We start from the raw sequence: 25452 nt of genomic DNA on the forward strand, positions 1-25452 counted from the left end.
TTCGCCAGTTCATCCAGGCCCGTGACGGGGTGCAGGGAGTGGAACTTCTAGGTGTGGTCCCTCTTAAGCCACGGACCCCCCCACCCGGCCGGCCTTAGAGCGGAGGTGCCTGCCCGTCTTCACAGCTGGCTCATCCACACTCAGCCACTCGGCGTGAACTAGGACACCCGCGTCTCAGGAGGGGTTTGAGCGGCTGTCAGGGGGTCCCAGACTGGTGGTGTGTGTGTGTTCGGGGCTGTCTCTCTCTATGGGGTTCTCTGTCTCTGGGAGTTTGTCTCTGAGGGGATGGTTGCTCCAGCATCTGAGAGGGGCTTTGTGTCCCAGTCTCTGTGATTGTGTGTGTGGGGGGGTGGTCGCCATTTCTCTCAGAAGGGGCTTTGTGTCTGTGTCACTGAGAGTCTGTCTTTCGGACATGTCGGGGCGGGGGGACTTTTACAGGCTTGAGGGGGAGCTCACTGCAGGTGGGGCTTCAGACGAGCCCCCAGCCCCTGTCTGTTTCAGCATCTCTGGCTGGCTACCCCTCCTACAGGGCCTCTCTGGGTCTGATAGTGGGGGGCGCAGGCCCCCACACTCAGGCTTGGTCGCTCAGGGTGGGATCTGGGGCTGCCACCCAGAGGAGGGAGGCGAAATGATGGGGACTTCGAACGGGGTGGTTATGCTTGGGGACTGACTCACCATGTCAGTATCGGCTCTGGAGAAGCTCTGCTTCTGGCATTGGCTGGCTCTCACTTGCCAGAAAGGGGAAGCTGACTTGATCCATGTGGCTTTTTTTTTTTTTTTTTTTTTCTTTTTTTTGCAGTACGCGGGCCTCTCACTGTTGTGGCCTCTCCCGTTGCGGAGCACAGGCTCCGGATGCGCAGGCCCAGCGGCCATGGCTCACGGGCCCAGCCGCTCCGCGGCATATGGGATCCTCCCAGACCGGGGCACGAACCCGTATCCCCTGCATCGGCAGGCGGACTCTCAACCACTGCGCCACCAGGGAGGCCCCCATGTGGCTTTTGAGGAAGCTTCTCCCATCCCTTTCCTGCTCCCCCACGGGGAGAGGGAGCTTGAGGCAACAAGGAGCAGACCAAGGGGGAGACCTGGGAGACTCCTGTGTACTCAGGGTGACAGGCAGGTTCACGTACAGAAGCCCTGGGGTTGCACTCCGACGTCACCCCCATTTTACAGATGAGAAAACAAAAGCACAGAGAAGTGAAGTGATTTGCTCAGGCTCACGCGGAGAAAAAGCGGCTGAAGCAGGCACTCGAAGGGCCTGTGTGTGTGTTGCAGGGCTCTGGTTGGGGGCAGAGGAAGGAAGTGACCTGTGGCCTGTAGTTCCAACATTTGTTCAGCCCCTGGAACGGGCTCATTGCCTTCGGTTTGCCCCCTAGGGAGCCAGGGAACAAGGGGGTGAGATAACTCACCACACCCCCTGCATCTGACCCTGCTCCCGAGACATGAGGGCTGGGGCCCCAGGCACCTAGCAGCTACTCACCCATCCATCCGACAAACCCTCTCCAAGTACCTCCTCTGGGCTGGACCCGGTGCTGGGCCCCAGCTGGGAACAAGGCCTGGTGCCCTGTCCCCACCCCCGGAGGACCTCCCCGGCAGGCGGTGGGGGCAGCTGCACCTTCAGGAAATCATGGCCAGGGCTGATAAGCCCCGTGCCGAGGGAGAGGCACAGGAATCGCACTGACCACGACGTGGTGATCAGAGAAGGCTCCCTGGAGGAGGGGAGGTTCTCTCTGCTGAGACCCGCAGTTTGGGTCAGGCCTGGTGGTGGGAGAGAACATGAGCTGGGAGGAACGGGCTGGATGGGGGCGGGTGGTGTGGGCTCTGGGTCTGGGCAGACGAGGGTCCGAGCCCCAGCTCTTCTTGGCTTCTTTCTCCGTGGCCGGGGACAAGTGGTTTTGCCTCTCAGGGTCCCTGTTCCTCCATCTGTAACACGAGCCTGATGTGTTCCGTGAGGTGTCCAGAGCCTTCCTCTCAGCCAGTCCTCTCCCCTGGCTGGCTCGAGCCCCTGGAGGCCCAACCCCGTGTCCTCCGTCCTCACCCCGATCACCCTGCTTTGACGTATCCTTGCCACTCCTCCAGAGCCCTCATGGCAATGGGCGGTCTGCAGTGGGGGCCATATCCTGGGCCCTGCTTATCCCCAGCACTCATGATACTTGGCAAACAAGGGACCTGTGATGAATATTTGTATAGGAATGAAAGTGAGCATCTACAATCTACCAGGCATTGTGCTGGGTACCGGGGATGCCACAAGTCCCCACAGAGAGCATTTCACAGGTTGATAAGTGCAGTGAAGGAAGTAAAGGGGTTCTGTGATGGTGACTCTGTGTATTTAGACACCTGGTTAGGGAGGGCCTTCCTGAGGAGGTGACCCTTGAGCTGAGACCTGAATCCGAGAGAAGCCCGATTTGTGAAAATGTGGGCAAACTGCTTTTCAGACGGAGGGAACAGCAGGCACAAAGGCCCCAAGGTGGGCGTGTGCTTGCTACATCGCAGGAACAGTGGAGGCCAGTGTGGCTGGATCGGAGTGAGTGAGAGAACAGTAGGTGAGATTGAGGAGGTAACCAGAACAAGGTCGTGCAGCGTCTCACGGGCCATGGCGCGGACCAGCAAGATGGGGCCCACAGGAGAGTTCTGAGCAGAGGAGGGGGACAGGAAGCAGCTGGATTCGGTATGTGTCAGGGAGTAGCAGTGGTGGGACCGACGGACAGCAACTCAGTTTTGATGCTGCCCATCTCGCAGGGGGTTCAGGGTGTCACCCTGACGCCTCACGTTAGTGGGGGCTCCCTGTGAGCGCCCCCTTTGCCCCCAGGCCGGCTGGTTCCAGACCCCTTGCCCCAGCATCCACCATTCTGCCTCTGTGGGATGGACTGAGCCCTTCCTCCTCCAAGTCTCTTGTGCCTGGGGAAAGGCGGGCAGGGGAGGGAGGTGGGTGTGGCCCCCCACCCAGCCTTCCCCTCAGATGCCGTGGGTTCCAGACACACCCAGGGCCCACGTTAAACATGGATCCCGGGCTGACTTCCAGAGGACCCAGGCCTGCTGGTTGTGCATCCTGTGTTGTGACCAGTCCCTAAGGGAGGTTTCCTTAGCCTTGGCTCCTCATTTGTCAAGTGGGGATAAAAACACCAGCCTCATGGGCTGTTGGTGGGGGGGGTCATGGGAGGCGCCCACCACTGTTCCTCAGACAGGTGCCCCAGAGCAGGGTGGTCTCAAAGTATCACCATAGTTATGTCAAGGATTGCCCTCCACTCTGGAACAATGACCTTCCTACCTCTTTGGTCCTGGCACCTCTGTTCCTCAATATGATGCTCTTTTCTTTGAAATTTGAACTTTCTGGAATGGTGCTGGCCTGTGAATTCAACAGTTCAAAGGGGTCCTGGATGGATAGCCCAGGCCCCAGTGCCTGGTACATAGTAGGTGCTCACTAAAGGGTGGTGTGAGGGGTTCTGTTAGTACCGTTTCTAGCCACAGCCAACTCCCCTGCCATCTTGTGGATTTGGCTGTACTTTCTGGTCTCTGGATGTTAGCTCCTGCCGTACCCTTAGCCTCCAGTGCCTTTTCCTCCACCTTCTGCACTTTGGAGAGTGCTCAGCAAACATTTAAAACTGCTAACTCTATGCCCTGCAGAGGACACACAAAGATGGGAAGGGAGCAGGGAGGCCGCCTTGTGCTCATGGTCTTGTTGTGGACAGATAGCTGTGAAAGCTGAAAGCTTCCTCAGGAGGGGCTGTTTGCTTCTGAGCAGATCAGGTATTCCTAAGACTGCATTCCTAAGGCCCTGTGCTCATCCCCACCTTGTGCCGTGTCCCCGGGGACCTTTCCGTACCCTGCACACACTGTATTGCCAAAGTCTCACGGAAGGTAGGGGCACTGTTACCCCACCTTACAGAAGTGGAGACTGAGGCTAGGAGAGGTGAGTCACTTGTCATGGAGGATGAGGCAGAACTGGGACACAAGGCCAGGACTGTCTAAGTCCCAAAATCCAGGACAGCAACGTTGCTTGCGGTGGTTGTGCAGACCCCAGAGAGGCTTCTGGGCAGGACACAGGGTGGCCAAAGTCTGGGGAACACATGGGTTCAGGTTTCTCTGCTTCAGGTCTTCTCAGAGCCTTTAATGTACTACTGTGCACGTGATTCTCCATGCACAAAAGGCTGCCTTCTCTTGGGGAATCCCTCTTTGCACTGGCTGCCAGGAAGCTCAGAATCAAATTGGTGGCAAGTGAAACTCTGGTCTGTGTTCTAGCAGTTGTCTCCCTTCCCACTCTGAGTACCCCTATAACCCAACTAAAATTTTTGGAACAAGACACGGTACTTTCTTTTTTTTTTTAAGGTTGTTTTGATACAATCAGTAAGACATGATTAAGCCTTTCCCATAATGTCTTTTGTCCATATGTTCCTTCATTCATCCATACAGGCAGTATCGATTCTGGCTGTGGCCAGGGGTTGGGGGACTAAGTTATCCATGACTGGGATCTAGAATTTCTTCTGGGCCTTTAAGTTTTCAGGCCCCCATCAAAGACTGCACTCTCATCCTTCTCCTCCCGGAGTCTGCTTAGAAAACTGAGGCTGCGGTTAGTGCCACGCCCAAGATCCCAAAGGTAGTAAGTGGTGGAGCTAGGGCTCGTCTAACCTTGCCTCCAGGTCACGGGGATGCTACCTTGAGGGCATGAGGGCCACGGCAGAGGAGTGTGGCTTGGACCTAGACCTTCGGCCGTATACTATGTCCTACTTCCTGTCCCATTGCTGCTCTTTATAGGACAGGAATGAGGGTCCCAAAACCCTGGGAGAGGCAAGACTGCTAAGCGGCTGGTGTGGCCTGGGGGATTCCAGATGGTGGTGGGAGGTCTCCCCTCAAGGCTTTCCCTTGAAGGATAAAGGCCCCTACAGTGGATGGAATAAGGCCATTGTGAGGGCTTGGCCTGCCCATACCACGGGGCCCTCCGTGCCAGGCCCTTTACTGCTTGGGTGTGAATTGGATGTTGTCTTCCCCTCCAGCCTCCCACGGAGGCGCGGGTAAGGGCAGGGTCGGGCCCAACTAGCTGGCCTGCTTCTGCCCAAGTATTCAACGTGAGCATCAGCTGCCCACCTCCACAGCTCCACCTTAGAATAAGCCGGCGGATTCCCACTGCCTCAAGGTCCCGTGGGGACTGCCTCACTGCGCGCCAGTCTCACTGCGCCTTTGCACTTCCCCGCCGCAGGGCCTTTGCCAGGGTCATTCTGGCACCTGGGAAGCTCACTGCCTTCCCACCCGCCTATCCTGGCCCTTACCGTCCCCTTCCTGTTGGGTGTCTGTCTCCCTTCTCTGGGAGCTCTCACAGCTCTGTGATCCTGTGTATATTTTGTTCCTGCTGGGGCACCGGCACCTCTGCCGGGGTCTGGTGGGTATGAATGGCCATGAGTACACGGCAGGGCAGGGCACAGCCCAGCACCCTGGAAGACTCTGGATGGGCCACCCCACCCCTGAGCACACAGGGAGTGGCAGCAGGTTTAGGGAAGGCAGGGCCTCCAGAGAAAGGCCAGGTCTGGTCCCAGTCATCCTCTCATCCCCTCCAGGCAGATTCGAGGCCCAAAGGCCGTCCACCCCCGGCCCCCTGCCACGGGAAAGGAGTCCTTGGACAGTGGGAGCTGAGGAGGACCGGATGAACCTGCGGGCTAGGCAGAGCTGACCAAAACGCCCTCCAAAAGCACGAGAACAAACCTAGGGCCAGAATCTTGCTCTATCTTATGTAGAAGCACATGGAACTTCCTGCCATGTCCACTGAACAGACTACTTGTCCTTTCAGGGTTCACCCTACCCTCTGGCACCTCCATGTCCTTGATCTCTTCAAACCCAGAAGCACCTGAGTAGTTCACTGTGTGTATGCATAGTCACAGTGATATACATTTTATTTTAGTATCAATTACATTCCATTACTTCCCTTTTATCTTACTTAGGATAGGTACGTAGGGAGGGAGGTTATATTGTCAACTTTGTTGCAGGCAGGAAGGGAGCACATTACAAACAGGGTCTGTAAGGTTGAGAGAAAGCAGGTGTGTGCTCAGGGGAAGCTGTAGTACTGTACGTGACACAGGAGCACTGTAATGCTGCCGTACTGCAGTCCTGTGACATGGGAGCACTGTAACACTGCAGTCAACCCAAGCAGGCTTTTCCCATCTTGGATGGCCTCAGACCCCAGCCTGGAAATTTAACAACAGCTGTTTATCAGGTATTTCTTTCACTTGCAATAGTTCACCCAATCACCATACCAACCCTGTGAAAAGAGAGGGACTATTAAGTATTTCCACCATACATATGACAAAACTAAGGCATGGAGGGCTGAGTTGCTTGTCCAAGGTTATACAAGAAGGGTAGTGTCAAGACTGAACCCTAGTGCCTAGAGGAATAAGAAAAATTAAAAAGCCTGGATAAAGTTAGCTCTAGAAACGCAAGCCCTACTGTGAGGACAGCATCAGAGCTGGTCTACATCTTTGTCTTTGTGCTTCCTAGCAGCCAGAGCAAAGAAAGAAATGGATTACCACTTGAGGCACAGTGGCCATTAGCTTTTTGGATGCTGGGAGCTAAGAATGAGAAGACCAGCTCCCCGGGAGGGATGCTGCAGGACGTGGCGGGTGACAGTCTACTGCCTGCACTACAAACACTGGGATGGTCTGGTCATTTTGATCACCCAAGCAGTGTGACTTTGAGGTGGGTTCAGAGCGCAGCTGCTGGCCTGGCTTGCTCTGCGTGGCAGGTGGAATAGAGGGTGTGTGAGAGGCGGGGAACCTGAAGCCCCAAGTGTTCCTGCGGTTGCGGTTCGGGCTCGGCTCTCTCCACCAGAGCTCTGTTCCATCACATTGTTCAGTCAGAAAGGCACCCACTGGTCCATCCACACAGTGACCAGCGCTCACAAGTCCTGCTCTGGACTGTCCAGCTAGGGCGGTGGCCATAGGTGGGGATGTCTGTCCCTGTGCTCTCAATTGCCCCTCCAATCTGGGCAGAGCCCCTGGCATCTCCCCCACCAGGCAGCATGGTAGTTAGATGCACTGGCTCTGGTCCTTGGCAGGCTGGGGATCAGGCCCTGGCTCAGCCTCTGGAGTTGTGTGAGCCTGGGCTACCGTGAAGACATCAAAGAACCCCTATCACGCTCAGCCAGCAGGCAGAGGGGAGCCAGGACGCGTTTCACCAACGTCTGTGCGGCCAGGATTGGCTGTGGGGGGAGGAGGGGAATGCTCTCCTCACTGCCTGTCAGGTCAGCGCTTCCTCAGCTGCTGGGGGTGAAGCTGGCATGGAGGGCCCCACTTTCAGAGTGAAACCAGGCTCTGCCAGTAATTTTGGCACTCACACTGGGGGCAGGGGGCAGGGCCCAGGGCCCAGAGCGGAGCTGAAAGGGAAATGAGGCCTGTTACCCTCTTGGCCTGGCCTGCTTCCTCCCAGTGATGCTGAGGGCCCAGAGACAGTGGGGAGGCTGGGGGTCCAGGCAGGGCCGACTGCAAAAGCGAGAGAAGGCAGGAGCTCTCTGCACCTAACCCGTTTTGCAGACGGGAAGTAGAGACAAGAGGGGCTGGCTGACAGTGAAAGCTGCTGGGAGAGCAGACGCCCTGCTTCCCATGCGCTCCAGCACGTCCAGTGCTTGTGTAGGTGCCAGGCGAGGCTCCCAGGCTGAGGAACTCGGTCGTGGGGGACATACAAGAACTTGAGGGTGAAGATACCCTGGCCGGTGCTGGTCACTTAGGGCTGGGATTTACTAGTTGTGCGACCTCTCTGAGCTTGTTCCCAGAGCTGTTCTCCCAGACTGCTGTGTCCAACAACCAGGGCAGGACTGGCAGCTCCAAGACCTTCTGGGGGTGGGCCTGGACCAGGAAGAGCCCCAGTTTGACCAATCCTCTCCTGCCAGGCTGCCCAGTCCTGGGGTCACCATCCTTCTATCAGAACCCTGGCACCTGTGTGTCTGAAGCATGCTTAATTAAGCATATGGCTTTGAGGATTGACTCTTGCACCACCTTTTGAAAAGTCAGCCCCTCATGGAGGTCAGATCCGCCAAAGCCACTCTGCCTGGAACTCACCTATGCTCATGCCCCGTTTCCTCCTCCCCGGCCGGCACTGCCTTGGTGGGAGCTGTGGTAGTTCCAGGTGCGCCTTGCTGTCTCTCTCCTGGCTCTTAGGAAAAGCTGCTGGAGGGAGGAGGGCCCACTTGGGTCTCCTCTGTCCGTTCCCCACATCTTGCTCCTTCCCCCACGCTCTTATCTTCTTTTGGCCTCTGCTGGAAGCAGCCATCAATCATCTCATGACCCCAGAGAAACAATCTTACCAGTCTTATCACAGGAGGAAGTGGAGGAGATGGGGGCAGTGAAGGGGTGATCTCCTTTCTGAGAAAAGGATGAGAGCTCCTGGGCCCTGGGAACAAGCATCTGCAGGGTTAGCCAGGTTCAGTCAGGACCCTTTTGCTGGCAAAAGGGTAGGGGGTCATCTCCCACCCACTCTGAACCCCACGTGTGTTGAATGTCATGGGAGGCTGCTGGGCCCCAGGTTTTGTGTGGGCTTCTGGCTGGCTGTAATTGAGGCCAGCCATGCCAAGCTTTGCCCCTTTGGGCACATTGGCAAAAGAGCCACAAGAGCCCATAGCTAAGCTACTCTGCCAACCCCCTCCTCGTCCTAAGACTCGAAGGCAGGACAGATTAGCTCGGTTTGAGAATTTGAGGTTCTAGGTAGGCTGTATGCTTTGGATAAGGGTTCACAACCTGATTGCCACTTCCTCAGGCAAATGACTTTACTTCCAAGATTTGAGTTTCTTCTTTTTAAGATGTGGTGATAGTATCTGCTTCCTAAGGCTGCTGTTAGGCTGGGAGAGACCCGTACTGGTGGGGAGCCAATAGAGGGAGGGGGAGGGGAGGAGCGGAGCTAAAGGTATGATAAAGTCCGGGGCCCCCAGGCAGAGTCAGCCAGCACCATAGAGGGAACTTGGGTTGGATACCCTCATGTCCCCTCTCTGGGTTTACTGCAATGAGGCAGCCAGCAGCCACTGTGACTGGCCAGGGTAGGGGGTTGGGGGGTTTTGCTCCACCACTGGGAAGAGAAACAGGCGTCAGCCAACAGACACATGTCAGAGCTGGAATGTCCACAGGTCCAGGTGAAGCAGAGATTGGCCCTTAGGCCACAGTGGGGGAGGGGAGGGTGTGTGTGTGTGTGTGTGTGTGTGTGTGTGTGTGTGTGTGTGTGTGTGTGTGTGTGTGTGTGTGTGTGTGTGTGTGTGTGTGTGTGTGTGTGTGTGTGTGTGTGTGTGTGTGTGTGTGTGTGTGTGTGTGTGTGTGTGTGTGTGTGTGTGTGTGTGTGTGTGTGTGTGTGTGTGTGTGTTGGGGTCGGGGGAGACGGTGCTGTGGCTACAGGCAGAGGGCCCTCTGCAGGCTCCTGCAAGGCAGAATGCTAGAACGCACTCCAGGCTTGGGGTGCCTGCTCAGCAGCACCACGAGCATGCACTCAGCAAGCTAGCCCCTGGGGAGACTGCGGAAAAGGGCAGAGGCCTGGGTGGGTGAAGGGCCATCAGGGACAGGCCTTGAATGTCTGCCTTGGTCTCCTAGAGTTCAAAGCCCAAGCTACAAGCAGCCTGCTCCAGCATCCAGGAGATTCGGCGATGCACACGTCTCGAGATGCCTGACAACCTCTACACCTTTGTGCTGAAGGTGAGTGACAGCTTTCCACACCTGGGAGGAATAGACAGACCTCAGGGATCCCACCCAGCTCTCCCCTCCCTCCCTGCCAGGTGAAGGATCGGACAGACATCATCTTTGAGGTGGGAGATGAGCAGCAGCTGAACTCATGGATGGCTGAGCTCCGGGAGTGCGCAGGCCAAGGGTGAGACCCTAGGGCCCCACTCCTGGCACAGCTTTTACTGCTCCTCCTGACCTACCCAGATTCTTAACCCCAACCCTTCTCCAGCAGACTCAGCACAGACTCAGAGATGCATATTCCCTCAGCCTTAGAGCCCGGCACATCTAACTCTCCAAGGGGAAGCACAGATTCCTTGAACCAAGGTGAGGGGTCAGGGCCTTTGTCCTCTGCTATGTCGGAACTCAGCCCAGGACATGAGGCATACACGAAGAATCACCCATCCCCTCCTCTGTCAGGTGCTTCTCCTGGGGGGCTGCTGGACCCAGCCTGCCAGAAAACAGATCACTTCCTGTCCTGCTACCCCTGGTTCCATGGCCCCATCTCCCGAGTGAAGGCAGCTCAGCTGGTTCAGCTGCAGGGTCCTGACGCTCACGGAGTGTTCCTGGTACGGCAGAGTGAGACTCGGCGTGGGGAGTACGTGCTCACGTTCAACTTCCAGGGCATAGCTAAGGTATGGGGTGAGGCAGGTGGGCTGCACCCTGGCCAGGCTCAAGGCCCTTAGGGGCCAATGCCCGAGCCTACCGTCCTCCTCTCCTGCAGCACCTGCGCCTCTCACTGACTGAGCGGGGCCAGTGTCGCGTGCAACACCTCCACTTCCCCTCGGTTGTGGACATGCTCGACCACTTCAAGCGCTCACCCATCCCACTCGAGTGCGGGGCTGCCTGTGACGTCCGGCTGTCCGGCTATGTGGTAGTCGTCTCCCAGCCGCCAGGTGTGACCCTAATGCCCCTTGATAAAGGGGGTGGTGGCACTGGGAACCGAGACCTCGTGTTGTGTCCTTCCAACACTTGCCTCCACCCCGTTAAGACTGACAGTGTGGTCTCTCTCTTGGTCACTTGTCCCCCAGGTTCCTCCAACACTGTCCTGTTCCCTTTCTCCCTCTCTCGCTGGGATTCAGAGCTGGGCCTTCCCCACCTTAGCGCTTCTGGCTGTCCACGGGGGCTCGGCCCAGAGGGTCTCCCAGGCCGGTCCTCTCCCCCAGAGCAGATCTTCCACCTGGTGCCTTCGCCTGAGGAACTGGCCAACAGCCTGCGGCACCTGGAGCCCGAGCCCACCAGTCGAGCCCGGGACTCGGACTATGAAATGGACTCCTCCTCCCGGAGCCACCTGCGGGCCATAGACAATCAGTACACGCCTCTCTGACAGGCCTCCCAGAGGCCCCCGAGAAGCACAAGCAAGCAGAGATGTGAACTTCTGAATGTATAACCTTCTTTCCTTCCTTCCAGAGAGAGATTTAAGGGACACTGTTAATTAACTCTTCATTCCAGTTTGGATGTGACCCTTCAATTAGGCCTGTTAAAGGGCCTCCTAGAAGTTCCATTCTCACCTGGCTTTCTCCTTATTGTTTACAGATGTAGTTCTTGTTCGTGGATGTCGCCAGCTCCTGCCCTGGGTCCCTAGGACCAGGCCCCATCACTCTTAGAGGGGGCGGTGGGGTGAAGGCTGGAGTTGGCAGTGGAAACTGTTTTTCACTGACACTGTCCCAGCTGGCAGACTTTCTACTTGGGGAGGGGGGAGGGGGCCCATCAGGAAGCCCAAAACACTAACAAGCCCTGGATTCTCCTGTGGTTTTTCCCGTTATAGCTTCAGTCCACGTGGCGGGTCTGCTGTACCCAAGCCACAGGTGGCCACACCTATCCTGCTTCGACTCTCAACTTTAGGACAAAGTTCTGGCAGATGGACAAGCTAAAGGTCAAAAATGATTTTAAACATTTTTACCTCAGATTAATTTTTCAAAGGATTCAGGTTTCAAAATTAAACCACTGCTTATTTCATTGCACTGTTTGAACTAATACCCATGCGATTTTTGTAGTCAGAGACAGCTATGCAAATCCTACTTGACCAGTTCCTGGTTCGAGCCAGCATGCCTGGCTTCCTTGTCTATTGCATCCTCAGGACAGTCACCTGTTGCTGAGGAGCCACTGTCCTTCCTAAATGTAGAGAAGTGAAGTGTGTCACCCTTTCAGGGAAATTCAGGCAATTAATTACTGAAATAGGAGGGTGGCAAGGAACAATTCCACCCTGGTGCCTTATGAATAAAAAACTGGATTCTGGTTTACAGCAGCTTTATGGTGAGTTAAACTGAGGGGTAAAGGAGGGGCAAGCAAAAAGAAATAAAGGGCTGCTGGGCCCTTTCTAGTAAATCCTTCACCAACAGGGCTGGCTCAGAGCCTCCAAGTGTCTAAAGGCTTATTAAATTATCCCACAAGGTTTTAGGCTCATTCTTGAGCCAAAATGGAAGCCAGGAATCTGGTGCCACAGCTAATGAGAAACTCCTTTAATAGCCCACAATCAGTGTTCTGTTCCAGCAGTAACCACTGCTTCATCTGATGAAGCATGTGTGTGCATGTATACACAGGCACACATAACCTCTACCATGCAGGGAGGTCCTGCAGTCAAATCTCCATCTATACTTGCCTTTCACAAGTGATACAATTCATAGGGGGTTGGCTCCTCCCAGAACTTTCACGCAGAGGCTCAGAAACAAGGGAGGCAGTGACCGAGTGGAGTCAGCTGCTTCTGGGTGCGAGCAGAGCTGTTCAGTATAGCCGCTGGGCTCATCGAAGTGGCTTCTAGGAAACTGGGAGTTCAGCACAGCTTAACATTATAGATACATCAGTCAAAAGCTAAATTTAAACCTTGGCCTAAACTAACTACTTGCCTGCCTTATCTGGGGTGAGGCATGTGTCTGTTCCCTCCAGCCATTCTCTACTCCAAGAGGTCAGAGGTCAGACTTTGGGAGGGGCAGGGAGGTCAGGAGCCACCTCTCTTCCACTTTTTTTTTTTTTTGCGGTATGCGGGCCTCTCACTGTGTGGCCTCTCCCGTTGCGGAGCACAGGCTCCGGACACGCAGGCTCAGCAGCCATGGCTCACGGGCCCAGCCGCTCCGCGGCATGTGGGATTTTCCCGGACCGGGGCACGAACCCATATCCCCTGCATCGGCAGGCGGACTCTCAACCACTGCGCCACCAGGGAAGCCCTCTTCCACTTTTAAAACCAACACTCCTGGGACTTCCCTGGTGGTCCAGTGGTAGGGCTCTGTGCTTCCCCTGTAGGGGGCGTGGGTTCCACCCCTGGTCGGGGAACTGAGATCCTGCAAGCTGTGTGGCGTGCCCCTCCCCCCACCTTATATACACAGATAAAACCAACAGTCCTGGGTGTTTTCACAGACGGTAAAGCATAACCAACCCTGATCTAGAGTTGTAGTCTATTTCTAAGGGCCACATTTTCTACACATCAAGCAGGTCTGATTAATGAATGCTAAGCAAAGTGTAGACCAGGAGTAAGCACTGTTTTGGATTTCTCTTTTACAAGAGAAAGCTCATCATAGAAAGTCAATGCTGACAAGTCACTGGTACAGATTTTCCTCTGTCTGCACAGGAAAGGGGCCAAGCAGACAATGAACCAAACAATTAAGTTCCCTCCCTCCAACCAGAAGGGTAAACAAACATCTGGGATATGATATCCAGAAGCCAGGGGTACTCACTTCTTAACAGCCTCTCAACGTACAATTCTCAGGTAGTGCCAAGAGGCAAGCCAGGCACAGCAAGCCAGCAGCTCTGACCGACTGGCTACAAAGTACAAGCTCAGAATCTGTGAAAGAGTCATCCACTTCCAGACTGCTTCAGTGTAAAATGTTCAAGAAAAACATTTCTTTACTAAATGTGTCTGAATTACCAGGACAGCTCAAATACATTCCGACAAAAAGGCCCCTCACGGCCTGGGAAGAAGCGACACTAAGTCAATGCCTTTTCTTTCTGCTGGAGCAGGCTGAGCTGGAGAGCGGGAGCAGTGGGTTCCTGGGCTCGAGGCTGTCACAGGCAGTGAGGGAGCAACCCTGACGGCTGCAGCCAGCCCACCGCAGTCATAGCACGTTCCACCACCCTCTTTCCAGCCTCAATGTGACCACCGCTGGCGGCAAGAGGCCAAGCCAGCAGCCTCTACTGAGAGCCAGACTCTTGAGTGCCAGTTGGACAGTAAGCACCACAAGCCCTCCAGTTATCTCTAATTACAGACAACAAGGATAGCTTAACTGCTCCCAGCATCATCAATTCCTTCGCCTGACTTCAATGAACTTTTACAAACTAACAGTCACCAGCACCAAAGAATTAAGTCAACTAACCTGCCTTGAATTTTAGACCAGCAATCCATATGGCTTTATCTGGTATAAATCTTCTGCCTTTGATCATTTCTGGACCGTGTAGGAGAAAGGAATAGCAATCATTAAAATCTTAAACCAGAGAACACTATTTTTACATTAACAGTTTCTTAACTTAACATCAAGGCCTTGAACCCTTCCCTAAGGGTTGCCTTAGATTCCTTTATGCTATTATTCAGGGCTAAGTCTGTTATCACAAATGTCATGTGAGCGCTAACATCTCCCACAGGCTAGAGGAACTTGATAGTTTATTATCCACTGACTCTTAACAAGGACACATCTGACATCCAGTGTTTAGCGGAATAAGCAGCACATTGTAATGACAACACAGAAAATGGATTCATCTTGTATCATTATAGGCAGAAGGTATTTGGCAAACTTTTATGCATTGTTTATGTACTGTATAAGTAACTTATTCGTGAAGAATGCAAATTTTGCTAAAATGTACAAATTGCTACATGTGAATTAAAACAAAGTTTTCAGAATCTTGATTTTGGTACCACAGTATTTAAAGGCTCTATCTATCTATTATGACTGTAGTCTCTGCAAAATACTTGCTTTTCCTGTTTGTCCTCCTCCCACAAACTGAAGACATTTAACAGATGCTTAGGGGTCTACAGGAGTACGCTATTTTGTACATCGCTGCATCTTTTCAGCCCTCTGGATTTCTTTATTACAGGTGTGTGTGTGTTTGTGTGTGTCTCCTGCCCCCTACTGGTAAAACAGACAGATGCCTGAATCAGGACAACTTCTAACTCATTTGGGTTCAGGAGATATTAAAAAGGAAGCTTACAGAATCAGCGTCAGGGTGAGGATGTGGACTTTCGGCACTGCCCAACTCTGGCCAGCCTTCCTCCTTCTGAAGCAGACCTCTAGCCACCAAAGAGAACATCTCTCAGTCTTGTCTTTTTCTAGAGATACCTTGAACCAGAACTAAAGGTGAAGAAGAAAAATCATTTGACAGCTAACCTTCGAGGGTATTAAGACAGCAGAGTCAGCCCTCCTGCCCTGATATTCAGTATCCTATAATGGAAATAGCTCATACAAACACACATTAACTTGATATCAGTTTTTAAAACTTTTTTTATTTTTTGATTTTTTTAAAGTTTTTATTTTATATTATCTACAAAGTAAAAGTTTTTCCCTTAACTTAAAACTTGAACCACTGTAGACAGTGATTACTTCATCAAACTTGATTTATAAATAATAATCCGTCAGTTTGACGGTAAGAATTTACTGAACCTTTGTCAAGTTTAGTAAAAGGGCGTTCCAAGTCTTGATTTTTTTTTTTTTTTAAAGCAGTAATAGCAGCAAGAATCACTCTTGTTACTTCTTTTGCTAGCTGATGTGTTCATGACTTTCAAGGGTCATTAAAAAATAAATAACTTCCAGTTTCAGCAAGCAGAGCTGGGGTACTTGCGGGACTTGGAAACAGCGTATGGAATTATGGAACAGCCCACAAGTTCCTAAATGCCTCTACTCGGTCCAAATATCTTCCACTGCAAGTGAACTGTTAGCATTCCTATTGGATGTTACAAGAAATCAACATATATATTTTTTTAAAACAAAATAAATGAAATTCTAGTTTTCTGTGCTTCCAGTTGGTAGAAGCAGTAGAAGGGAGGAGGGAATTTGGCCTTTCGGTTCCTCCAGGGCAGCCTTACAACTGCTGTTGGTGGTGGGCTTGTACTGTAAAAAAGAAAAGTGAATATTTAAACAGAAAACTGGCAACACCGCACATTAGCCTAGTGTCTCTGCAGCACATGTCTGTAAGCTATCCTTGTGCTACCTGAACAAGACTCAAAATTTAATTCACTCTTTACCCTTCCCACCCCCCCGCATCTGTACCAAAAGGGGGAGAAGGTAGGTGGGTGGGTAGAAACAAACCAGTCAGACATAAAACCATTTCAGATAAAACTCCCAGAAGAGTTGTTGCTCATGGGGTACAAAAGAGGCCTTAACATATCCCCTCCCCAAATAATAGCCAAGCACCAGTACTGCTTTCAGAATAACAGGTTAGACTGTGAAATATCGCCATGGCCACCATCAAGTATTAGAGCACAATCACGGGGCATTCTCTACCTGTCAGGGCATAGACTGGAGCTAATACTATACTCAAAACCAATCCATACACAGCACTTTCTCATCAGTAGTAGTCTCCAGAGCTACAATCAAACTCTGCCATGGTAGTAACCCCCCACGTCAGACTGTTGGGACTCAGGAAGGAAAACACTGCCCTGTCCAACCTATCGTAACAAGGAAGGCCAACTGAGTCCTAAGCATGCATCAGCTACACAGAATGCTGCTGCTGCTGCTTCTCATCAAGCCAAATCCTGTATACCATCAGAACACACACAGACTAGGCTCCCGGAAGCCTCAGGCCCTGACACTGAACTGATCATCACAGTCCCTACTGTGTACACTCTGACGGGTCTTGCTAGTTCTCAGATGCGGGGCTTGAAGCGCTGGCCCTGCCTGCCATTCGACCTGTGCGAGCAGAATGCTTTGGGGTGCCCGGCGGCCCCTGCACACACACGCCTCACCTGAAGGGTGCGTCATATAGGGGAAATGCGCTGTTGTCGAGACTGGAATGGGCTGTAGTGCACTTTGAGCGAGGGCGGCCTGGGGACCGCCGGGTGGCTGTGTCGTCATTAGCATCATTGGCGCATGGGCAGTTGGATGAGAAGGAACCATTCCTGACTGTACATGAGCCTGAAACAGAGAGCTCTTTTACGCATACAGGCAACATCTCCAGCTTAAACAACATGTCAACTGTGTCCCTTTCACTGGGTTGGGGCTCTCAGGAAAGGGCAACAGTGGGCCCTCAGGGCCCTTTCTTTCCTCTGGGGACATTCCCTAGTGGATCCATCAATTGACCTATAGACATGCTTCACCCTTTGGCAGATCCTGCAAGGCTGAGGGAGCAGGCACCCAGCGAGCCTGGGTAAAAGTCAGGGCTGCAGTGTCCTAGCCTTCAACATTTCTGAGGACTGGATTCTATGTATGGGGCAAGGTCTTCACAAAGATCCCTGATCCAAGCGCAGCTTTCTCAAATTAATAGGAGGCTACCTGCAATGATGCTTTAGACTCTGGCTTCCATGTGGGGCCTGAATAGTTTTACAGATAACATCTCTTTCAAGTAAGAAAGCATTATAAGCAGGGACTGTTAATTTTGTTCTAGATTTTCTTTGCCTTTCCCCCTCTGCTTCTTGCCTGCTCACCAGCACACCTCAGTGAACAATGAGTCAAGGCAGTGAGAAAAGCCTCTCAGGCTCCTTTGCTCTGCTGAAAGGTACGCCGATAGAGCAGCAGCAGCAGGAGTTGCAGTGAATGGCTCCAGTGAGGTGGGAAGGGGTAATCTAAAATTATCTGGTCCAGCCCAGTGTCTCTCTGTACCAGGTGATAATGAGTTCAACCTGGTCTCACTGTCAAGTTGGAAAGGTTTTAGTCAGCCCAAATAGCTGGATCGCAGCTCTGCAGGGATTTGGCAGAGCCAGGAAGAGCCCTCGTTTCCTGCCTCCCATGCTGTGCACTGTTCTAGACCAGAATAAGCCCTGAATGAAATGCTGTTTTGACTCTTACATATTCAAAGGGACCCAGGGCATATCTGGGCTTCCCTGCAAATATTAACCTTTTTGCTCTTTCAGCACAAAAGCACAAAAGTGAGGTTTTAGGAACCCCAACTTACATGTAAATTCACATACCTACGTAGCCACCAGACTCTGCTAGACATCTACAGGCCCCCTGGTCTCATGAAGCTCCTGGTTCAGCCAAACCATGCTGCCCCACACCTGACCAAACCGGCTCCCCTCCCCACCATCAAAAGCAAATCATCCACTGCAGTGCACCACACTACAGAACCTACACGTTTGCTGGGGAGAATGCCCGAACTTCCCAGAGCTGTGGAACACCAGTTACAAGGTCGCCTCTGAGAGTTAGCTCCAACTGAGCACCATCTCCAGCCCCACCACGCCAGAGCCTCAGTGGTGCACTGCTTGACATGAAACAGAGTTCAGTGAGGCAGGCTAACTGAGACCCAGAAGAGTTCTGTTATGAAAGCAGCAAAAAGAGACAACAAATACAGCCGATTCACCCTCCAGGGAGGGCCTAAAAGGACAGTGTTGGAGCCCAACTTCAGTGCAGCTCCTTCTCCTCATTAAGACAATCCAAACTGGCCCTGGATTGCATTGGACTTTTGTCAGCAGCTGATGCAGAAAGCAACCACACCTTTCAACCTTTAGAAGCTTATGCTGGAGGTGAGCTCCAGAGGGCTTCCAGGGCGGCTCTTTAAGAAAAATGGGAACACCTGGGTGCTTCCAGCTTCAAGTTACACTGCACAAATGTACAAGGCCAAGCCCTTTCAAGAAGTACAACATATGGTCAAAGCAGATGTAGGAACAGCCAGGGAAAACAAGTACAGATATTTCTTAGGAACTCATGTGACTAACATTCAAGTGGTCAGGCCCAGTGTAGTCACCTCAGAGTTGAGAATTTGTGAAATCCCATCCTCCTTACCAGACTCGTGTGTGTGGGGGGAATATATGTATGTATATGTATATATAGCAATGAAGCTATATAAACATAGCAAAGCAGATACAGCAAGGAAAGAATTAGGTTGCCTTCCAGAGTCAAAGATATTTTTAAGGTCTCAGTTGGGAAACGTTAAAAGACTGACCAATCAGCAACTTCACTGATCCCATTACAAAACCACACAAACATTCATTTAGGGCCAGATCACATGTATTTGAGTGGAAAAAAGGAGACAAGCAAATGGCATCACACACAGGGGTTCCTGGCTTGAAGAGCAGCTGGCTCTTTGCTGCTTATCTGACAACCTTCATTTCCTACTTGGTCTTCACAGAAAGTTGGCTAAAGCGGGTTTACCTGAGGTACATGGGCCATGTGGGGTGGATTGGTATAAGCCGGCTGAACATGAGAAGGATGAATCGTAAAGACGGTCTGTTGTGCTGTTGGAAAACTGTTTTGTGGCGACTGTGTATTGGAGGCAGGTGTCATGGAAGGTGGGGTTGGTGCGAGCCCCGCATGGTAAATGGCTGACTGCTGCTGCGGACTGGCCAGGTGGAGAGCCTGGGCGGCCTGGTGCTGATGGTGCTGCAAAGTAACAGGAAAGAATTGAGAATATCTTCTTTAAGGAAGAGCAGTTTAAGGGTCACACACAAAGCTGAGTTTTGCATATGACAACAGGCTCCCTCTGGGCCTATCTAAGATGAGGGGCAATGGCAGGTACCAGAGAATATACAGGGAGTAGGAGCAGGGCTGGGGTGGGGGTGCCTCCTGTTCACAAACATTCCTGTCTGGGCTGCAAGCCTGATTCTCAGCCTACAAGCCCTCAACCAGCAGTGGTAAAACAGGACTACTGCTCCAGGGGCCTGACAGATGTCAAAGAGCTCCTTAAGGGCTTCCCTGGTGGCGCAGTGGTTGAGAGTCCACCTGCCAATGCAGGGGACGCGGGTTCGTTCCCCGGTCTGGAAGGACCCCACATGCCGCGGAACGGGAGAGGCCACAGCAGTGAGAGGCCCGTGTACCGCAAAAAAAAAAAAAAAAAGAGCTCCTTAAGTGCCTTCTTAACAAACATGATTAAAGAAGCTAATAGAAAAAAGACAAAAACAAAAACAACAAACACCCTCATCAGGTAAACATTAGAAATGAGATTTTTAAAAAGTCCCAAGCCAATTCCTTACTTTATGTTAGATTTTTCAATATTGGTTAAGTTTCCAGAACTTACCCCATCACCTTATTCTCAATATGTACCTTAAGGTGATTTAAACCTGGGGGCACAGCCTGCAGAGCTGTACACTGGCTCCATGAGGCAGGGCTGCTCGGTGTTTTGATCACGTGGTACCTAGCATCTTGCCTGGCACTGAAGAAAACACTCAATGAACAGAACGATGAAGCAATTCTGGTGAAGGCCTCTCAGTTCCTCCTTACCTGAACAGGACTGGGTGCAGGATGGCTTCCACCATGTTGGCTTTGCTGCTGTCCAGTGGGGGTAGCTGAAGGCTGAGGATGTGGAGTATGAGGGTGCAAGGCAGCATTAGGGTGCGCATACTGCTGAGCAAGGGAGCCAGTGGAAACTAAAGTGAAAGGAAAAGAAATGTGTATAATTGACAGGTGTCATGCTCTTAATCGCCCCTCTATGCCTCATCAACTTTCAGCTCATCCACAGGCTTCTTGATGCTCAATGCCTAACCAATCTCTGTATTTGACTCCATTTAAACCACCCACTTCTTAAAAAAATAAACGGGGAGTTACTGCTTAACAGTCAGACTAGCATTTTATTCATATAACACAGCTGTACACATTATATCAAAATCTAATTAAATTTACTTCTAAAACAGTCACTAGGTTTCCTGAAAAGGCAACTTAAAGGCGTAGACAGAAACAATTCAAACAATCCCCCCTCTGCGATCTGTCTCTGTCTCTCTGTCTCTCTCTCTCTCTCACACACACACATTTAGCTCAAGGCCATCATCTGGCTAACCTCACCATGCTACTGCCCTGGACCTGATGCAGTGTCCCGTGGGCACAGACTATATCAGGGCTGTAGTAAGGGGCTGGATAACGTGTGTGGCAAGGTCAGGGCTCTATCTTCAGGGCCAAATGACCACAATCTCTCTCAGCTGATCACAGAAGCCACCCTGCCACTCAGTTCATTCTCTAGGCCTCCCTGCTCAAGATCTCTCATCTTTGCTTTATAAAATCTAGTAAATGGGATTACCTAAACTATGTAGAAAAACGAATTCCCTTCAAAGTATTCTAGCCTTTAAAAAGAATTTTACTAGCTAGAGTAACCTCAAAGGAAATACGATGAGCTAGTTTAAGTAAAAGTGTGTTCATTAAAGCTAAGAACCCAAAGCCAATTCTTTGTGAATCTCAGCACAGACCATACCTTGGCACAAAACAGGGAGATGAGGTATAAATTCATTTGTTCATGTCATCCCCAAACAGCAACTTGAGAATCAAAAGCACAAGATGGGTTCATTGCTTCCAGTGACTACTGACAGCACACTGATAAAAATCTAACCATGATGTGGCAATGAGCTGAGGACAATATTCTCAAGATGTATCTCCTCTTGGAAGTCAATGTGTCAATTCCAGAATAGTTCTTCACATTCTTCATATGGTGTTACATATAGGGGGACTGATGGGGAGAAGCAAGCACTACTTTGGGATCAGGTACCCTAACAACAGCAGTCTAATAGGCCAGCTGCTGAGTTACCAGCATAGATGACTCTGGATGAGTCCAATGTAAATGTTATGCAGAGGGTTAGGCACGTGAAACAATTCTATAATGCCTGACATTGTAGGGCTAAGGACCAACATTCCAGGCCAACTGGTCATCATCTCCTCAACTGTATATGTATCCTTTAAAGAGAGAAGGGTGAGGGAAAGAGCAGTGCTAGGATCACCTGTGCATCCACTGCCAACACCACAGTGGGCATCTATACTAAGTTAACTCCCAGATTAAACAAAGCACTTTTGTTTATACGCTGGGAAAATCCCCTAGCTATAACAGTTAACATACACTGGAACATATCAACAAGGAAAACTGGCAACGTATTCTTTGGGTTTTTTCAAGAAGTCAGTGACAGTTTTCTGGGACATGGGAAAAATAATGTGCTAACAGCTTTCTTGAGTTTCACAGTCCCATGAATCTATGAAAGTAGTCATTGTCGTTTTTCTAATTCATTGGCTTATTAAAAGGCCATTCTTCACCATCATATTTATTAAGTTAAGCTTCTGACCCCCAAAACTATCTGGGCACTGACTTAGTCTAAAAGACTTGAGATAAATTTTTAACCCTTGTTCTTGTAAAAATCTTACACTTATTTTTCAAATTTATTTTTAAATGATTAGAACAGCTACATGTAGCTAGTGGCTACTGACTGGACATCATTATTTGTAGCACATTTCCTTCATCACAGAAAGTTTTATTGAATAATGATATCTAGGGTCATTCATGCTCCCTTATTTTCAAACCACTTGCATTAAAATCCTCCCTACTATTTCTTAAATGTTTCATTTGTAACAATTCTAATCTGTCTGGGGGAAAGCAATTCCCGAATACAAATTCTATTTATGAGGTTTCATAGAGTACAGAATCTCAGAGTTTCTATTTATTTAAACTTATTTATTCAAGAAACTTTTGTACCAAAAAGTTTTAAATTTCATTTTTAATTACCTTTTAAGCAAAGTATTAAGGAAATAAAAAGTAACAATAATCAACTCTAGCTGGGTGCTATTTTATTAATATTCATACATAAAAAAGCATGGCCATCACAAAGAGAATAATTACACCCATGAAGTCTCATAATTTATTCATCAATTAGAAAAATGTTAAAATCTTGAAATTATTTGGAGAGAATTAAAGATGGAAGTATTTTTTTACTATGCATTTAAAAAAGTCATTTCTGTGATAGTTTACCAATACTGAAAGGTTATAAGGATAGAGTATTCTAATCTATATGTCATTTGCATTCATAGCATAAATACTTCAAGTAATCCAAGCTGAATGCACCTTACATAGGCTTTTGTTTAAAAAAAAATCCTTTCCCTATCTAAACACCAATAAACTGCAATGCATTATAAGAAAAATTAAGCAGATTTAAACATACATCATAGGCTACAAATAAAATGTGAGAATGTTTGATTAGAAATATCTTCCTTTGTTCATCATCTTGCTTAAAGATGTTTGCTAAGCAAGTACCTTACCCAGGAATTCTTTTCCCCCTTCAAATATGAAAACTGAGTAGCTAATTAGGGAAAATGTGGAACTTATACACTTTAATAGTAAAAACAACAAAAATATACTTTGGTTCCTTGAAAGGCCAGTTAAGAAGGAGACAAAGACAAGTAGGATAAGAGGGAAATTAAAAGGCTGGGGGGCAGGGGGGAAGGCTAAAAGAGGGGAGGGGGGAGAGAGAGGTAAGAGGAAGGAACCAAGATAGAGTAAATGAGGGGAAAAATCTAAGAGAATTAGGGAAAGGGAGAAGTGGAGCGTGAAAGGCAGTAAATTCTGGGCTTTCCTGAGCTAAGCCTATCATTTAACTGCTTTTATTATACATGCTCATTAGCTAAAGATTCCAGAGAGGTTAAAAATAAAGTGATTTTTCTTCAAAATTCTGATTTAGCTATCCATCAGTTAAACTTCTATTTATAAAACCTAAGTTGCCTTCATGAAACCTGGATTAGTTTAAGCTAATCAAAGAAATAACTATTTTTGGGGCCAGACCCAGTCCAGAAGTTTCCCGCTCACTGTGTTCCTCGATATAAATGTTTAAAACTCTAATTATGTGATTTGTCAAATCCTCAAAACACTAACCACAATCCAAAAATCATTTCCTAAGCCATGATCTTACTGAAGCCAATGCAGTCCATAGAGATGTGCATTTAATTTAATATAGAAGTTATTAAATTAAACCTAATTTAATAACTAGGTTTTGTCATTTTTGACCTTGGATGCACAAGACATGAGAGAACACCGGCACGGCAAAACTTTAAAAATGAAACAAAACAAAATCTCCCAACTTTAAAATCTGATGTTAAATTCAGAAAAAAGGAAGTACAGGAAAGTTGAAAACTCTTTAAAAGGGGAATAAAAGGCAACTAGACCAAACAAACCAGGACAAAATGCTTAGAAGGGGGTGGGGGTGGGGTATGAAACAGCAAATTAAGTTACAAATAGCAGCCCCACTGTTAGTTTCTTTTAAAAGTACTGATACTCTCTTTTAGGGAAAGTTGTGCTAAGGCAGTTAATGCTAAGGTGTGATGATTAAGGACCTTTTAGCTACTTACCAGGAAACTGACTCCAAAACTACTAACAGAGACAGTAAGATGGTGAGGATAACTACATTTGAGACCTCAAACTGAGTACATAATAGAATTACTGACAGTGTCTTTTATATACTATACCACATACATAGTTTCCCTTTAACAGTTATATATACAGCAAGACTCCTTTTTAAAGAGCATCTATTAAAGGATTAAATTTGTTAACATTTCCTAGCACCAAATAAATAATATGTATGCACTTATTTTTGGATACCAAGTCAAGGCACAATTAATGAAAATTTAAGTCAAAATGTTTTCTAAATGCTTTTTAAAATTTGGCATCTAGTATATTCAGACATTCAGTCATTCTACAGTAATTTAAAATTTAGTCTCTAGCAAAATTTTAATCCTTAATATCCCCTAGAATATAGTATTTCACATAAAGCGACATATACTGTCATACATTTCTAAAGGATTCTGCAAGTTAGTGACTTTCCCATTCAAATACCAAAAGCCCATGAATAAGCCTTATTTAAAAATTTCCCTACAAATAGAGAAAACAAACCTTACGAGTTCATTTCCAAAAGCAATCCCTGCTCAGACTTCCTCCATTTAGGAGCAATCATTTACCTTTCCACTGGTGGTGAGAGGGGGCTGGTGTTGCCAAAGACAATCTCTGGTAGATGCTAGGTCATGCTTTCCTGCTTAAACTCAAGACATCCATTGAGGTGTCTGCTACCTGAATATCATAAACCTGTAGTCATGCAGACTGAAAATACAGAAACGTTCCTCCCCTAGTATTTCAACCCTATTCAATTAAAAATCCTTGAAAGGATAAATTTTTTCTTACCAGGATACTAAAAAAAAAACTAATGTTTTAAGCTTGTGGCTTGCTTTGCTTTGTTTTAAAAACGGCTGTTCAGGAAAAGTTTCTCTGAACAAGGAGAGTATTAGGCATTTCCAAAACAGTCACATGTTTGCTTGGTATGCAAAAATTAATTTCTGAAACAACTCAATTTTTAAATTAACTCCAGCTTTCTTAAGCTGGGTTATATTTCCTTTTTAAAAACTGAATTATTTTCATATATATATATATATTTTTTAATGATTTTGTCTGGCACAAGGAAAAGATTGCTCAACAAGTCTACTCCCTTAACATGTATTCTTTAAAAAGTGTTTTACTGTTCAATTAAAATTAGTATAAAAAACCCAACTCACTGGCAAAGTAGAAAGAAGGGCTTGTCTCCTTGTTGTATGGTAATTTGGGACATGCTGAATTTGGGAAATAGAAAGGTTAATTAGCCTTTTAAGGTGTGCATTTTCCTAATTTTCTGGAAAGGTTGACATATTTAGTAATTTCTTTTTGTATTCACGCGTAACTCATTTTTCTTACTTTACAAGAGATGACGAGCACTTTAAACATCACTACAAAATTAAGTAAGATAAATAGGGCTGAAGCGAAAGACACTTTTCTTCTGTATTGGGTTGTCAAGTACCACATGCTCACTTACTTAAATGAAAGGAATAAAGTTATTATCTAATAAGAAGACCAACATTGCATTCCACTGAACAACCTTGATATAAATAATGTACCAAAACAAAATAATATTTACCAAGTTTAATTTAAAAGACTAATCCAATTT

The 25452-nt window shown here is 48.8% G+C and overlaps 2 protein-coding genes across 15 annotated transcripts in view; one reads left to right on the plus strand and one right to left on the minus strand.

Annotated features, from left to right (window-relative positions):
• Nucleotides 1-14502, plus strand: part of SH2B3 (SH2B adaptor protein 3) — a 40174-nt gene extending 25672 nt beyond the window's left edge. Inside the window, exons 3-9 of one of the 7 annotated variants that reach the window (XM_060118318.1) lie at nt 9549-9650; nt 9731-9822; nt 9907-10001; nt 10095-10309; nt 10399-10570; nt 11443-11550; nt 13378-13466. In XM_060118318.1, coding sequence (XP_059974301.1) covers nt 9549-9650; nt 9731-9822; nt 9907-10001; nt 10095-10309; nt 10399-10570; nt 11443-11519 — 753 coding nt within the window. In that variant the 3' untranslated portion in view covers nt 11520-11550; nt 13378-13466. Of the gene's footprint in view, nt 1-9548; nt 9651-9730; nt 9823-9906; nt 10310-10398; nt 11918-13377 lie in introns of those variants that run through there. The other 6 variants (XM_060118314.1, XM_060118315.1, XM_060118317.1 and 3 more) reach the window with 6 other exon arrangements.
• The window catches only part of ATXN2 (ataxin 2), a 137601-nt gene continuing 118310 nt past the window's right edge, over nt 6162-25452 (minus strand). For 3 of the 8 annotated variants that reach the window (XM_060118304.1, XM_060118303.1, XM_060118310.1), the window contains exons 21-25: nt 25028-25081; nt 19967-20112; nt 18902-19129; nt 16561-16729; nt 15593-15706 (exon numbers count right to left, since the gene is read on the minus strand). In XM_060118304.1, coding sequence (XP_059974287.1) covers nt 15678-15706; nt 16561-16729; nt 18902-19129; nt 19967-20112; nt 25028-25081 — 626 coding nt within the window. In that variant the 3' untranslated portion in view covers nt 15593-15677. Of the gene's footprint in view, nt 6245-13981; nt 14051-14810; nt 14951-15121; nt 15707-16351; nt 16730-18901; nt 19130-19966; nt 20113-25027; nt 25082-25452 lie in introns of those variants that run through there. The other 5 variants (XM_060118308.1, XM_060118307.1, XM_060118306.1 and 2 more) reach the window with 4 other exon arrangements.

Source organism: Mesoplodon densirostris, chromosome 15 (genome assembly GCF_025265405.1).
Source record: "Mesoplodon densirostris isolate mMesDen1 chromosome 15, mMesDen1 primary haplotype, whole genome shotgun sequence".
Lineage (NCBI taxonomy): Eukaryota > Metazoa > Chordata > Mammalia > Artiodactyla > Ziphiidae > Mesoplodon > Mesoplodon densirostris.